Here is a 16,533-nt window from a genome sequence, read left to right as displayed (position 1 = left end):
AGAGGAAAGCTAAATGGACATTTCATTTTGTTGTTGGACATGGATATATACATTTAATCACTCTTCAAACATAAACTAGTTTTGTTAGTATGTTTATGTAGGTTTATATTTGGAACAGTATCACTATTGTGATATGATTCTAAAATTCTAAAACCTACCTGTCCACCTGTGCATTTATTCTATTAATATATATATATATATATATATACACACACGTTTTATGTGTGTATATAATTATAGCTCTAACATAATTTTCCTATATATGAACATATATGGGTTTCATGTAAGACCAAAAATCAACAGGTCTTTATAATTTACATGAACATTTGTGCTGAAGGTATTATAAAAAATATATGTTATCCCATTTCATCACACTCACCTATGAAGTCTGAGAATAACTTTTTCCTGAGCTACCTAATTATTTGTCTCATTGTGTTACTTCTTGATGATTAGTAGTCTAGAGGTATTTGATTAAAAGCAAGACATTCTGAAAAGAAATATAATGTGCTTCATGTTGGGGTATGTAATGGTATTAAACATTAATAGCAAATTGAAACATGCATAACCATTATAGGCAGAATGTTTTCATTTAGAACATTACCTTTTTATACTAGGATAAGCAGGTAATTGGTAAAACATGCTATTATTTGGGGGGAATTATTGAGTAATGGCTTATATTGTAAGTTATTATTCTATACGCTGCATGGTAAATAAGATGTGACTACATTCCCTGTGTAGATTCTTTTTTACATGCTATTACTTTTCATTTCAATCATATGCAACTCTGTAGTTGAAATGTTAGCTCTAAATAAGGCAAATGAATAGAAGCCTGATTCTCTTATTGAACTCTTCCAGGACAAGTCCATTTTATTTTGATAATTGTGCAATTTAGTAATTAGACCAATATTTTAAAAAGTTCTTTTATAGCATTAAGCATTAGGAAATAGGTATAGAGAACTATAAAGTATTATAAAAGTCAACTGCAATTAATCAAGAGCTGGTAAAAAAAAAACTAGATAAATCTTTGTTATGAATCTTATCAAGATTTCAGTAATAAGTGTGTTACTCTACTTCTTAAACTATGAATTGTTCATGACACTGAAAATTTTATTCCAGATGCTTTGCTGACTAATGTTGACCAGATTGTCCAGGAAGCACAGGTGAGATACTTGTTAGCTGTCATGTACTTCAGCCCAAAAGTGGGTATCTTCTTTTATAAATATTGATTTATTTTCTAACTCACATAAGTTGTTAAAAATTCCCATTAAAAAATCAGTGTTCTGTGGTAATGACTAAATTTCTATTTGGTTAAGTAAACTTGTTGTTCCTAAATTTAGACATAATTTTTGTTAACTGGGATTTTCTGGTTGATACAAGAAAAATAAGAGTTTAAGAATAATTTTATTTTTGATTTGGGGGTCATTCTTGTAGTCATGGGTGAAAAGAATTTGATAAGAATGTATTCACTCCTATCCTTGACCTCCAAATCCTAACAGGAACTTTGGTAATACATTATGCCTCATTGCAAGTGAATGGACAGTAGTACTTGCTGTTACCTAAAATGAATGAAGCTGCTTTAAAATGGAATAAAAGACTACATATGAAATATTCATGGCATTCCTTTTGCTAGCAACTGATTACTCTTCTTATGTGTGTGTGTGTTTTTAAAGTTTCAAATGAGTATTTGATTCCTGCATTTCAATTGGATCAGAAAGTGTGTTTCCAGAGCAGAATAGCACTTTAGCAATCTGTTCAAACAGCTGGAAGCACCAGTCATTTGGTTAAGGTTTGGCACAGAAAAATATTCAGCTTTAAAAAGTCTATAAAAGGCCATGGATTTATTTGTTAATAGTAAAATTGGGGTCATGTTTTTAAACATTGCATATTTAAAAAAAAATAACAATTATCTGGAGAGTTATCCATGACTTCTAACACATTCCTTTCCCATATCAAACAAAATTTCAATGTATCCCCCCGTTTTTTTTTAATTGATTTTAGGATACCACTCATATTGCAAAAAAAAAATGAACAGATGGCTCACTGGAAACAGTCAATAGCACAGTGTCTGGCACATACCTCATGTTCTGTTTTGTGTACTGACCTGACCTGTGCACAAGTACTGTGTATATCTGCCACCGCTATTTCTCTTTCTCAATTTTAACCTCTCTCCCCCTCCTTTTCCTTTTCTCTCTCTGCCTTCCATTTTTCACTTCTTTTCTTTTTTTTTTTTCCCTCTGATGTTTGATTTTTAAACTTTCAATTGTCAAATGACTGGATATCTAGTTAATTTCATATTAGAATATCTGTGAAAGGGGGTTAGGAAGTAAGTGGAAAATCTCTGAAGAACAGTCCAGGATGATGTTCAATGTTCGATGTCAAGATTTGGAAGTAGTAGAATCAATCTCAGTCATTTTAAAAATTGCCTATTTCCTAAATATTCATTTGCATGTGTTTATTTCTTTATTTTACTACATTGTTAGAGGTGGAATTTAATCTTGAGTATCTGTGTTCTACTACAGATATCACTGTTTGTCAGTGTGATAAATGTGTGTAAATTTTAAAATGATTTTGTGATATAGTAATGCGTATTGCTTTTATGAAATTTTGAATATAAAGTTAAAAGTAAAAAAGTAAATATAAACTATCATAATCTACTACCTGTACAAAATCTGGTGCATGATTTCAGTGGTTTGTCATGTTTATATGTTGGAAATTTATGTGTGTATATGTGCATTTATATTAGATTTACATAGTGAGTATTATTTGGAATAGCTCTCTTTTTTAAAATATTGCCATCTTTAATTTTCTTAATGAATACATTCTTATGTCATAATGCAAAAGAAACTTTCCATCCATGCATTCACTAAGTTTTCCTTTCTATAAGCATTAGCAAGAAAAATAAATACACAAGTATTACTTTAATGAAATAGAATGACAATCATCATTCATTTATAAGCCATCTCGTTACTATATCTCTATAATAAGATTTAAGTTGCTTGTGACCTTGGTACAACTTTTCTTGCTAAGGTAAATGATTTCAGCTCTAGCAGACCTGTCATCCTCACAGCTGTCAGTACTGCAAAACAGAAATGACCCTTTGAAGCAACTGACCTGTATGTTCTCAGTCTTCTCATGGCCTGCCTCGCTGTCAGCAGTATATCACTGCCTGAATGAAGTGTGGTGGAAAGCTGGCAGATTCCTGTGCTCACAGCTTTGTAGCTGCTTTCTGTAGCTAATCATACTGAGGTGTCTACTCAGGTGATTTTTTTTCCTCTAAAGATGGAGTTTGGAACATTTATTTTACTTGCATTAGCCATAATATGCCCTATACCAATTTTCTTCTCTTAGACCCTTCCTAAACACACACACACACACACACACACACACACACAAATACATTAACACAACATAATTTGTTTATACTATCCTTTATAATTATTAAGTAATAAAATTCTAAAATTCTAATCACATTTAAGTGAATTGAGAACAGAGTGGAAAATAATAAGTGATTTAAAAATTAGTGATAATTACTAACATCTGCATATTAATTAACCTTATGTTTGAAAGACAATTTAAGCCTAAGATGAATCCAATAAAACAACCAACATGCTGTATTTGTCACTCAAAATAGTAGTAGTTGATATTAAAAATATTGCTGTATTCAAACATACTAAATATGTATACATTATGTCTTTGTAGGTATGCACAAGAAATACTTATTCTGTAACTGCTTGTTCCAGCCATTAAGATAATTGATTCCTGTTTTTAATAAATTTGAATTCTTATTATTCTGTTTAATATCAATCAAGGAATTGAAAAAATTTAAGCCTTGATATAAAATCTCTTCTCCAGATGCAATAACTATGAAGAGTCCAGTTCTTTAGAGTAATTATTAATATATAAATGATTAGTATTGATTATAAATACATAGCCACATTTAAATAACAATGGGAAATAGAGTTCAAGAAACATGAAATAAGAGCTAAAGAAAAAAACAAATGTGGCAGATATCTTTCTACTAACAAAAACCAGACATCTTTTTACTATTTTGTTCCTAAGCAAAGATGACCAATATTTGATTCTTAATTTCTTTTTCTTTGACATTTCCTTCCAGTGGATTTTCTTTTGAAGTAAAAGTAATAGATTAGGTACATAGATATAAAACTTTTGCCTATAATTAAAGTATATTTTTGACATGTTTATTTGAACATTACAAAAAAAAAGAAAATAAAATGCACCCCTACTGGCAGCAATGACCTTTCGAAATAATGTTCTTCCTTTTAAATGAGCATCCTATACATCCTTAATTACCTTCAGATTAAGGACAATGGCAGCAATATCAGGACATTTTTATTTCTCTTAGGGTTTAGGTAACTTTCATTTCATCTTCTTTGTAATATCTTAATAAGATACAGTTTCACTGTCCAATTAGAGCTATTACAAAACTATCTTGATCCTACCACAAGTTTATAATTTTTAATCCTTTTAACATTTTAGGAAAATTGTTTAGTCTGTTTTATCCCTTTCTTCATAGTGCTCCTATAACTTTGTGTTCCACGGTTTGATCTTTATGGGATTATTGTAAGAGTTTACAATAATTTTAAATAGTCCACATATACAAGTTCTTACTCTGCTTATATTATGTTTCATTTCAACAGATCTTAACAGTGGTAATGAAATCAAATTAACCACTACATCCTGATCTTAAAAAAAATCATTTATTAGAACAATAATTTAACAGCTTGTTAATATTGTATAATTTGAAATTCAATCAAAAACTCTTAGAAATATGTCAGTTTTTAGAGTAAGTAACTTAACATTAAAATAATGTATTCTAAACTTACTATTTCTAAAATTAAGCCAGTTATACTGTCAATTACATGATTCTTCTAGGTATTTTGAATTTTATATATTTTATCACTTATTGAAGTTTGAAATTTGTTAAAATATATTTTTTTCTAACATAGGAGACATCTTATTTGAAAATAAATAAACTTGATTGATAATTTCATTTCTCCAAAGCGATTCTCTAACCCCCCAGTAGAAAGAAATTTAGATAGATCACAATGTAATTTAAAGAGACAGCAATGTCTGTGTACTAGTTGTTTCCAAGATAATCATTTTTACAACTGAGATACATATATACTGACATATTTCAATATTGTATAAATCCCTTGCTCAATAATTTGCCATTGATAACGTTATTCTACAAACCAAAGCAAAGGAAAATAACATCCACAATTTAATCTTTACTTGCACAACTGTTTTATGTTATTTCAAAAAATGAGAGTTTGTATATATATATATATATATATTTACCAGTATAATGTTTTGAGAGCTATATTTTAGGAACTGTGAGCATTTCTAGCTTGTCTTCAAAGATATGCCTTATATTTTATAAACAAGCAGCTCCTGCCTGGGCGCTTACAGGTCCGTAAGCTCTGCATTGCTTGTTCTATGACCTTATTAGCTATTTGTTGTTTTTTCTTTTTTTCTTTTTCTTTTTTTTGCAGAGGCTGGAGTTAATCTGAAGAGCACTACTTCTCTTTATCCTGAAAAAAAAGTCACCACTGATATTTTTAATGGATAAAATTGAAAAAAAAATGTTTAAAATCACAAAGATTAGTTGTTGAACTGGTGTCCCGGAAGAAATTGTCCAGAGAAGCCGAAGCAGAAGTCTCCGATGCGGGCAGAAATGGCTCCATCAGACCACGGTTCATCCCCTTTTAAAACCAATTTTTTTTTTCTTTTTCTTCTGACCTACAAGATTTTTGTTTATTTTTTATTTAATTTTTTTAAGAAGAAAGAAAAAAGCCTACATTGGCATCGAGTTCTGTATCAATCCATGTTACATTACCATCCATGATTTAAGACTGTAGAATCTTGAATAATCTATATCACTTTACCAATAAATGTTTTACTATGACAGACTTTGCACATTGCCTGATTTGTGGAAATACAAATTTGTTCTAATATGAGTGGTAAAATGGTGATTGCAATAACCAATAATATTTTACATTTATGTAGTACAGACATCTTAAGGGCTCACAACTTACTTGATAATACCAAACTATTTCTTCCATGACTGAAGTGAACCCACTTCTGTGGGAGAGCAGTTCAGCAATTTAAACAACTTTACAGCAATTTTATGCCTCAGGGTCAAACATTGTGGTGAGCGAGCCCTTACTCTGTGGAAATTCAGAAAACTTCAAGGTATGCATAGGATATAGAATTGACTTATTGTTTTGTTTTTTTTTTTAAGAACTAGGGTAATATAAATTTAACAGGTTCTAGGCTATGTTTCCTTGTAAGTAGCCACTTTTCCAATTTTTCAGTTTTTCACATTTACAAGGTAAATAAAGAACATGTGTCTGACTAACACCAGCACAAGAGGATGTATTTCTGATGCCTAATAAATGTAAAATTTTATTTGAGCAGCATTCAAGCCTAGCACTTAGGAGATGTCAAGCAGGTGTGAGTTCAAATTCTATAATTAGATTTGGTCTTAAACTCTCTTGAGTGGTATATCATAAAATCTGAAAATACATGTAAATTTGTCATTGTGCTTGATGTAAGCAGTACATTCAATTAAAATATTATTAATAACAACATCACTAATTGAATTTAGATTCAGACATTAGAAGTTATATTTTTGTCCACTAGCAGTTTTGGTGGTTTTCAATTATTAAAGACAATATGTAATTTAAAACTTGATTGAAACTAAAAGAAGGATAATTTGTCTCTTAAGAAATGTAGGTTAATCTGTTAATTATTCCATATCTCTTACAGTATTATAGCTATCTAATCAGCCAGAGAGTTTATAGAATTTGTCACTGGAATCTAGTGAAGAGCCTGTGTACACTAGATGTGCACACACACACATGTGCACTCATACTCTCCCAGACATGCAAAATGCATGACTGAAACAGACCTAACAGGTTTGAGTTAAAATGCTTTAGTTAAATGGTGACCCTGTGCACATGACTTTAGAGCTCTAGTTGGTTCTTCACTTGACAAATCTAAAACCCTATGGCAGTCCTGGGTAAGTATGGGATATGCATGGATAAATGTCTACAGTGACAGGAGAATATTTGAATATAAACATTGCCTCTATGAATATTTTCCTGTTGTCATATGACTTTTCTCCTCAAATATAAAATATCAGGAACATGAGATCTTTCTTGGGTCTCAGCAGAGTTTAACTTTTTCAGAGCCATCTTGAGAAAAGCTGGAACTTTTCTTCAAGACATTCAATTTGTTCTTAAATGCTTCCTCTTTTGTGGGCTCCTGTCTTGTTTTTCTTGATGATGACAGCACAACCTGACCTTTTACCCCTTGAGGATGTCCACTCTACTATATTCCAATGAACACAATTTTTAATTATGCTTAATCACTTCAAGTATTCTCCCTAGATCACTTATATTTAAATATAAAATGTCCATTTGTGCACGCAATCAGATACTATCAGGCAATCATTTTTCTTTTTTTAAATGTTACTTGTAGTTATGAGGAAAACTAAGGCTCTGACTCTGTGTGTTATAAGCAAATGTTTTTCCTGACAGATATTTACTTACTATGAGATTAAGAGAACCCAGTATACCCCTCCATAGTGGAGGGATTAATGATTATTCACAAATAAAAATGTGATAAAATAATACTTTCAATATAAGTAAAAAGAATTTCAGTCGAGCTTACTGTCATATTTGTGATGCAATGGATGGTAAAATGTTTTACATGTAACATTATTATGCATATTTTGAAAACTACTCACATTTTTCTTGTTGCCTTATATTCATGAGTAAATTTTGAAGTAATATAACTACACATATATGTACTGTAATAAGTATAAAAATTTATAATTCCATTTCTGACATATAATTTATATCAAGTACATACACAAGAAAATCAAATAAAGGTGTTGTTAATGCAATATACCTATAGCTTGTGAGAGAGAAGAATGGACTGAAAATTATTACAGTGAATATTTTGAAAATCTACAGTCATGATATTGAAACACAATTTGTAGAATCAAAGATTAGTAATAAAACATTGCAATAATTTAAAAGGAATAGCTTACACATGGAAAGAACACTCAACTAAATTTACTTATAATTTGGTAACTTTCACATTGGTGTAAACAAGTTTTCATTGTTGGTGAAATTACACATCCCAGTACATACATATGGAGTGTTTGATGACACCTTCTTGTTTTGTTTTCTTCACAGTATTATTGGTAAACCCAGACTATGTCTTCCTTTACTGTATCTAAGTGTTAAGAACTTACTTAACTTTTGTTTATTTACTTTTTAATTTTATTTCCAAAATATATTTATACTGACTTCCTATACATCTACTTATCAAATGATGTGTGTCTGTGTCTATGTTGTGTGCATACCAAGGCATGGGTGATTTTAAAATTCAAGTGATGCAGACTATTATATTTAAACAAAGTAATGTCCATAGGACTTTATTCTTTCATTTAGTATGTAATTATCATATATAGGGAAACTATTTCCATTAAATATTTTTATTATAGAAAATACAGCAAAATTGACGGGGTATTAATTGTTTTCATGATTTTATGAACCTGTTACCAATATCTACTTATAAAATATTTTTATTATCTAAAAATATAAATTCTATACCGTTGATATCCATTTTTTCACACAGAGCTAGTGTTAAACTCTAGTCAACTTTCTCTGAGGAATTTGCCAATTCCATTATATTTCATATAAAAAGGATCAGGAAATAGTTGTCATTTTGTCACAAAATGGTCTAAGTACATTTACCATAATATTTCTGAGGTTCATCCATATTGAATCATCCAGCAGAATATTGTTTTTGTTTGTTTGTCTGAAAGATACGCTATCACATTTGTATGGCACACTCTGTTGACAGACATTTGTGTTGTATACACATTCTGGGCACTCTGAATAGTGCTATAGAGAATATTTGTATACAAATATGCATATTTAATTTTCATTTTTCAGTTCTTTATATACTCAAAAATGGAATCTCTAAAAAAATAATTATTTCTTCATATATAATATTTTGTTGACTTGCCATTCATTTAATAACTATTATCAACTCACCTCCCCTAAAGGCTGACACCATTTTACAGTCACTCCAGTAATATGAAAGCATTTTGGTTGCAATTTCTCGATATTTTTAATTTTTTAAATAGCCTCCTAGGAGTGAATTATCTTCTTGTATTTCCCTAGTCTATTTGTATCTATTTGTATTTCCCTAATCATTAATGATATTGAGCTTTAATTGTGATCATTTTGTGTAGCATCTTTGGATAAATGCCAGATCAAGTGCTTTTCCTATTTTTAAACTGGATTTCCTTTTGGGTATTATTTGAAAAAGCCTTTAATATATTCTAGATATTAAACCTTTCCTAGATATATCATTTGCAAATATTTTTTCCATTCTGTAGGTTGTGTTTTCACATTCTTGCTATTAATTTTTGATTAACAAAAATATTTAACTTTATGAAATAATAAATTTTCGATTTGGGGGTTTATGTTTGTGATGTCATATCTAAGAATGTATTTCTCATTCCAAGGTCATTAACATTTGCCTCTGTTTTCATCTGTAAATTTTATGGTTTTAGCTCTTATGTTTAAAGGATTGATCCATTTTGAGTAAATTCCTATGTATTATTTGATGTAAAGCTCCATTTTTTATTCTTTTAGTCGTGAAATCCTGTTCCCCAGCACCACCTGTTGAAAACTGAAATTTAATCATTGAATGGGCTCACAGGTTTGTCAAGATAAATTGACCATAAATGTATGTTTATTTCTAAACCTTATATTGTATTTCCTTTGTTTATTTAGACATGTCAAGATTACCAGGTTTAATTATTGTAGGCCTGTAAATTTTGAAACACAAATAGGAGCCCTCCAATTATGTTCTAATCAAAATGATTTGGCTGAAATTGGTTTTTCCACTTCTGACAAAGAACACCTGAAATTTTTATAGGGTTATATTGACTACATAGATCACATTGAGGAATAATGCTATTAAAAAAATGTTAACAGAGTTCTGATTACTTTTTAAAAATATTTATTTTTTTATGCATACAGAACTGGGGTACAAGCCAGAGGTGTCGGGGCAGTGATAGGTTTGACCAGAGACAGAGTGGGGAGCAGAACAGGTAGATCAAGGAAGTACGCTGCTGAAGGGAACAGTGGGTAGTTTAAGAGATGTCGGCCACGTCCTGTGGATCAACTCCAGGGGGTGATGAAACTTGGACTGAAGTAGCTTCGGCTAGGTTGCCGTGCTGTGTCCTAACTCGTTGCGACACCAGGGAGGGCCAATAATGCTATTTTTAATAATATTGTCTTTAAATTTTGAATATGTGTATCTTTCTGTTTTGACTTGTTTAATTTCCTTCACCATTCTGTTTTCCGTATGCAAGTGTTTCAACTCTTTGGATAAATGGGTACTTAAATATTTTATTATTTTAGGTGACCTTGTACATGAACTTCTTAATTTTCTTTGTGGACTCTTCATTACTGGTATTAAATGTAACTGACTTCTAGGTGTTGCTTGTATACCCTGAAACTTGGTTGAATTTACTCATTGACCTAGTAACTTTCTAGTGATTTTTCTTTTTGTTGTTTCTATATAGGATCATGCTGTCTGTGATAAGTGTCAGCTACTTTCTTTCCTATTTGGCTGCTTATTTCCTTTACTTGTTTAATGGGTCTGTCAGAGATTTCGGTACCTTGTTTAATAGAATGGTGAAAACAGTCATTGTGACTTGTTTTATTTATTTATTTATTTTTGATTTTAGAGGAAAACTTTCAAAATCTCTCTAGATGAATGTAATATAGACCTATCTTTCAAACTGGCTTTATCATGTTGAAGTTTCCTTTTGTTCCGGTTTCTCAGTTTACCATGAAAGGATTAGATTATTTTCCAAATTCATTTGGACGACAATTTAAATGATCAGATGGTCATTATTTCTTTAATGCATTCTAGTTATGTAGTGCATTACACTGATTTATTTTTTAAAGATTTATTTATTTGTGCAGGCCAGAGGTGCAGGGGCGGTGAGAGGATTCAACAGAGACAGAGTGGGGCGTACAACAGACAGATCAAAGAAGTACATTGCTGAGGGGAACAGCGGGCGGGTCAGGAGAGGTCTGCCACGCCATGTGGTCACCTCTGGGGCAGACGGGAATTGAACTCATGGAAAAGTGGCTTTAGCTTCTTTAGCTGTGCTTTAACCCGCTGCGCCACCAGGGAGGACCCAAGATTTTTTTATAACCTTAATCACCCTAGCTTTTCTGGCGTAAATCTCACATGGCCATGGTATATACTCCTTCCAATAAGCTATTGCATTAGTTTTGTTAGTGTTTTTAAAAGACGTTTGCATGTATACAATGGATATTGGTACATTGTTTTTTTTTTTTTTTTTCCTCTTGATGTCATCCTTTATGTGGTTTTAGTATTAGGTAATGCTGGCCTGTTAGAATAAGTGAGGAAAGTTTTCCTTCTTATATATATATATATATATATATATATATATATACATATACATATATATATATATATATATTTGAGATTTGGTGTGAATTATTATTTAAGTGGTAGAATATTTCAAGTAAACCTCTGTTCCTACAGTCTCTTTATGGAGATATAATGGATTGTCTACTCAATTTCTTTTTTTTAGATTTGTTTAAGATTTTTTTACTTTCTCTTGAGTCAGTTTAGTCAGTTTGTATGTTTCTAGGGCTTTTTCAGTTTTACCTATGCTGTATAATTCATTGAACTATTAATTCTGCTATTCTCATGTAATCATTTTTTTTCTTTTTCCATAAAGTCAATTCTATCCACTATTGAAAATGATTTAATGATGTAACCAAGTTTATTATATAATTATCTATTTATTTTTTCCACATTTTGGGATATTGTCCATAAATACAGATTACTACAACTGTTCAGGCTGTTTTAGTCATGAAATTTAGAGTGATTTCCATTATCCCAAATCGGTTTACTGTAATTTTAGTTAAGTGGATTTATTTACATTCACTGGGCTCATTTGGTAAGTGTAAACTTGTCACATGTGTCTCACTTACTTCTAACCCAAACTATCACTAGCTACTTTTCTTACACTGTTTACTTTCATCTTTCATTTGTGTCCAAATGGAAACCTATAGCTTATAACTATAGTCAATCTAAGTCTTATCAACTAATTACATGTCTTTATCATTAACACATTAGCAATGTCAAGGTGATTGCTCCACTAACCAGCAATCCTAAGTGTCACTTAAATCAATTTACCAGCAAATATTTCTTTTTCCTATATGGGCTAGTAAAATAGGTCATTAATAACTTTATCTGTTCTTATGAGAGCAACATAAATAGTAAAGACTACAAAAGTAATACAATTATAATGTGTCTAAAGGATTGTTTAATTTATGTAGATGCCCAAGTCCCTCACAACCTTTAATACTATAACTTATATGTAAAAATAAATAACAAATGCATTACAGTATTATGTGTGTAGATTAATAGCAATTCATGAGGCCTCATTAAAATAGTTGTTTTAAGTTTTTTTTTTTTTTAATTGTTGATGTAGTTATTCCTTGGCAGAAGAATGGTACATAAGAGGCATCTATTAAGATAGGTCATGAATATCATGACCCTAGGGTATGTGAAGGTGTAAAGTTCTAGGATCTGAAAACAATAAAGTGAGTCTAAATTATTTTTCCAGCTTGAATGATTAATATATAAGTGGTACATTAAGAGTTATAAATTATGGTGATTAATAATGTAGGTATAAATATACAATTGATTGTGATTGGACATGACATTTTATTTATGTGAATTTTTAAGTGGATTGATTTAGATATTGACCATAGAGGATTCCAATCCTCTAAACGGTCTCTATTTTATTCCCAAAGGATAATTTCAAATTTTCTGCTTTTTCAAACTTGTTTAATTACCCCACAGTTTGTTGAACATTGAATTTGTCCTGAATCTGTTATTCACATTGAATTTGTCCTGGGTCTGTTTTGGGGATATATAAATTAACGATCTAGTGACTTTCCAGATACACATATTTAAGTGGTAAATGGATGTATAAATGCATTGCATTAGTTCATTAAATCTGTTCTAACAAAAAGAAAATAGATATATGGTTTATAAACTGCAGCATTTATCATTTACTGTTCTGGTGGCTGGGAGATCAGGTACCATCATGTCTGTGTTCTGGTGAAAATTGGGTTCTCCTCCAGGCTCATAGCCAGTAACTTTTCACCATGTTCTCACAGGGTTGAAGGGGCTAGGGATCTGGAAGTATTTTGTTTGTTTGTTTTCTTCGGAAGCACTAATCCCATTCATAAGGACACCACAGCCATGGTCACCCAAAGACCTACTACCTCCTGTTACTATCATCTTGCATTAGGATTTCAGCATATTAATTTGCAAGGTAAAAACCAGTAAGAGTATAGCTCACATGTGTTTACATAGGAATTGATATTATTAGGAATTAGTACCACTGCTGTATGAGAACAGAGTAGAAACCAACGAAATAACCATGCAAATAAGGAGGATGAAAAGAGCCCATCACAATGGTGCTACTTTAGATGAGTATGATTTAATAATATCCTCAGATCGTAATTTTAGTGATGGATATGCAAGATTTTATAGTTCCATTTTAAACTTCAATACTTTACCCCATAAACTCAAACTACCTTGCCCACATCCTGCATATCACCTTGTGGTTTTTGTAGAAATGTGCTTCTTCCTCTCTAGAACTCTGAAACTCCCTTGAGACCACCTGTCACATCTTACTCAGTTTTAGTTCCAATATGATTCTCAAGGTAAAGCTTTGAATACAAAAAGCAGGCCATGCATGCTTGCTACACACATGTATTGCAACAGTTGTTGTAGAAAATAACTGAGCAATGGCAAGTTTGGAGTAGCTGGGAGGATGCAGCAGTCTTCAGTGATGAGGTGAGAGTAGTAATTAACAAACAAAAACAAATGAAATAAAATAAATATTATTCAAGATGGACAGCATTTGTTTTGTAATGAATATGTTCATGTAATGCATTTTGCTTAAACTTACTTGCCTATAGTTTTTTAGGTGATTGAGATAGATATGGGAATACAGAACATTTGAACTTCATATTTGTTCCTAGCAAGATAATTTTCCAAGTTTCATAACATTTTATTCTAAGCCAAAAGAACTCACTTTTATCAGTGTAAGTAGATAGAGGAACAAGCTTAACAAAAGGCAAAATATATTCACTAAAGCATAATATATACAATGTAAAGAACAAAAAAATAAATGATTGCATGTTTCTGAATTTGGTTTCTGAAGACATTGTGATAACACAGAGTGATGGGAAAGGAGTGATTAGAAATAGTTCCATTTTAAAATTTTGCTTGATAATGATAATAAGAACTTAGAGCTAGAACTTTAGTCTAGAGAAATGTATGCAACTCTATACCATATATTATGAAATATTCTATATGACATAATAACTCCTTAACTTTTCTCCAGAAGAGAAACATTTTTATTCCTGAACTCTGCGAATTTTACATATTTCTGTTATACTTTCTCAGATTATTATGATTTACTTCAGTTACTTTCTAGAATCACTTTTGAAAATCTTGTTCACCTGAGTGAACTTGACTCAAGAATTTGAGTCAAATGAATTAATTGATATATCCTTGGCAATTGTAAATAGCTAAGATCTTTATATTTTTATTATTTTGTAATTTTTAATGTTTTCTTGCTTACAGTTTGAGTACTAATTTGTATTTTCATTACATCAGAAAAGAAACTGACATTGTAATATAAAATAAATATAAGCTATTTATTTGAGGAATAGTGATTTTCCCAACAATTTTACTCCAGTGTCATTTTGATGTTCTGCTATATTTTTCAACTAATTGGGTGGAAAATACTTGAATCAATGTTGTAGCATTCAGGAACTAGAATAAGAATTTTATTTTTTAGGTGTTATTTCCAAAAAGATGAAAAATAAGATGTTAATGAATAATATGTGTATGTAATTAGACTTCATTTTTATCTAATAATTGAAAAATCATATGTTTAGAAGGTAAATTAAGACCATAAAAATGAAATACCAAAAATATAATCCTGCTTTTGGAAGATTGAAACAATGCAATTGAATCATTCTGAATTTTAGTTCTAGGGTCCAATTGTCCTTTTATTTCTTAGTTTTCTTTTATTCAGGAATGAAGGAGCATTTTTAACATTTTTAAAAATGACAAAATATGGTCTATTCAATGTTTCTCAAACTTTAGTGGACAGCAAAATTAATATTATAAATAAGTCTGTTTCTGACTTTCACCAGTGCTTCAAGAATTCTTCTTGGCATGTGAGTATCTAATAGTGTGCACCTCCACATATCACTTACAAGTAAATTAAAGTAGTGTGTGAGAGAATGAGACTCTGAAAAGGAATGTACTATACAATTTCACAATAGTTGGATATAAGGAAAAACTTGTTAACAGTGTTTGGTCTTTTTAATGAATGATATAAAAAAAACTACTCTTAGAATTGATTGGTGTTATGTAGGTACAATATTATATGATATACATATTTTGTAAAAAGTGATTATTCCTGACAAAGATGTATTTTCTTTATTACCCAAAAAGTTGAATAATTTCCTTAAAAAGTGTATTGGAAAAAAAATTCAAATAATATGAAACTATTTACATTAAGTCCCATTACGTAAAGCCATATCAATACCTATATTAATTCACTTTGGGAAGGCCTATTTACATTACAAAAATTGTTCTATAAAATTACTGTGTGCAGGGGCTCTCCCTGGTGGCACAACAGGCTAAAGCACCACATTATGAAGCTCTCAGAAGCCACTGCAGCACGAGTTTGATCCCCAGCCAGGGAGCTGACCCACATGGCATGGCAGACCTCTCCTGACCCACCTGCTACTCCCCTCAGCAGTGTACTTCAGTGCATCTGCCTATTCTACTCCCCACTCTGTCTCTGGTGAATTCTCACACCCACCACAATTCTAGCCTGTACCCCAGTTCTAGCCTGTACCCCAGTTCTGTAAGCATATAAATAAACCTTAAAATAAAAATTACTGTGTGCAATATTTTAGAAATACATTTTAGGCATGAATTTTCCACTGATTTCAATAACAACTCAGTTTATTTTATGCTAAATTATCAGGGAATTAGTATATTTGTTTAATTATAAAATATAACAGATGAAGGCCCTCCCTGGTGGCGCAGCGGGTTAAAGCACTGCACTGAGAAGCTAAAGCCACTTCCGCATGAGTTCGATTCCCGCCTGCCCCAGAGGTGACCACATGGCGTGGCAGACCTCTCCTGACCCTCCTGCTGCTCCCCTCAGCAGTTTACTTCATCGATCTGCCTGTTCTGTTCCCCGCTCTGTCTCTGGTGAAGCCTCTCGCTGCCACTGAGCCTCTGGTCTGTACCCCAGTTCTGTATGCACAAATAAATAAATCTTTAAAAATATATATATATATATAAAACAGATGAATAAGCAGCAAT

General features: G+C 31.3%; 1 protein-coding gene across 7 annotated transcripts in view; it reads left to right on the top strand.

Annotated features, from left to right (window-relative positions):
* The window catches only part of LRFN5 (leucine rich repeat and fibronectin type III domain containing 5), a 213,273-nt gene extending 207,342 nt beyond the window's left edge, over window positions 1-5,931 (top strand). For all 7 annotated transcript variants that reach the window (XM_012724601.1, XM_012724602.1, XM_012724605.1 and 4 more), the window contains 2 exons: window positions 1,117-1,160; window positions 5,514-5,931. In XM_012724601.1, coding sequence (XP_012580055.1) covers window positions 1,117-1,160; window positions 5,514-5,531 — 62 coding nt within the window. In that variant the 3' untranslated portion in view covers window positions 5,532-5,931. The remainder of the gene's footprint in view (window positions 1-1,116; window positions 1,161-5,513) is intronic.
* Window positions 5,932-16,533: the final 10,602 nt, after the last annotated feature.

The sequence above is a fragment of the Condylura cristata genome, unplaced genomic scaffold, assembly GCF_000260355.1.
Source record: "Condylura cristata isolate star-nosed mole 26May11 unplaced genomic scaffold, ConCri1.0 scaffold00013, whole genome shotgun sequence".
NCBI lineage: Eukaryota > Metazoa > Chordata > Mammalia > Eulipotyphla > Talpidae > Condylura > Condylura cristata.
Note: the sequence above shows the minus strand (reverse complement) of the source record. Positions and strands in the feature narration are given on the sequence as shown.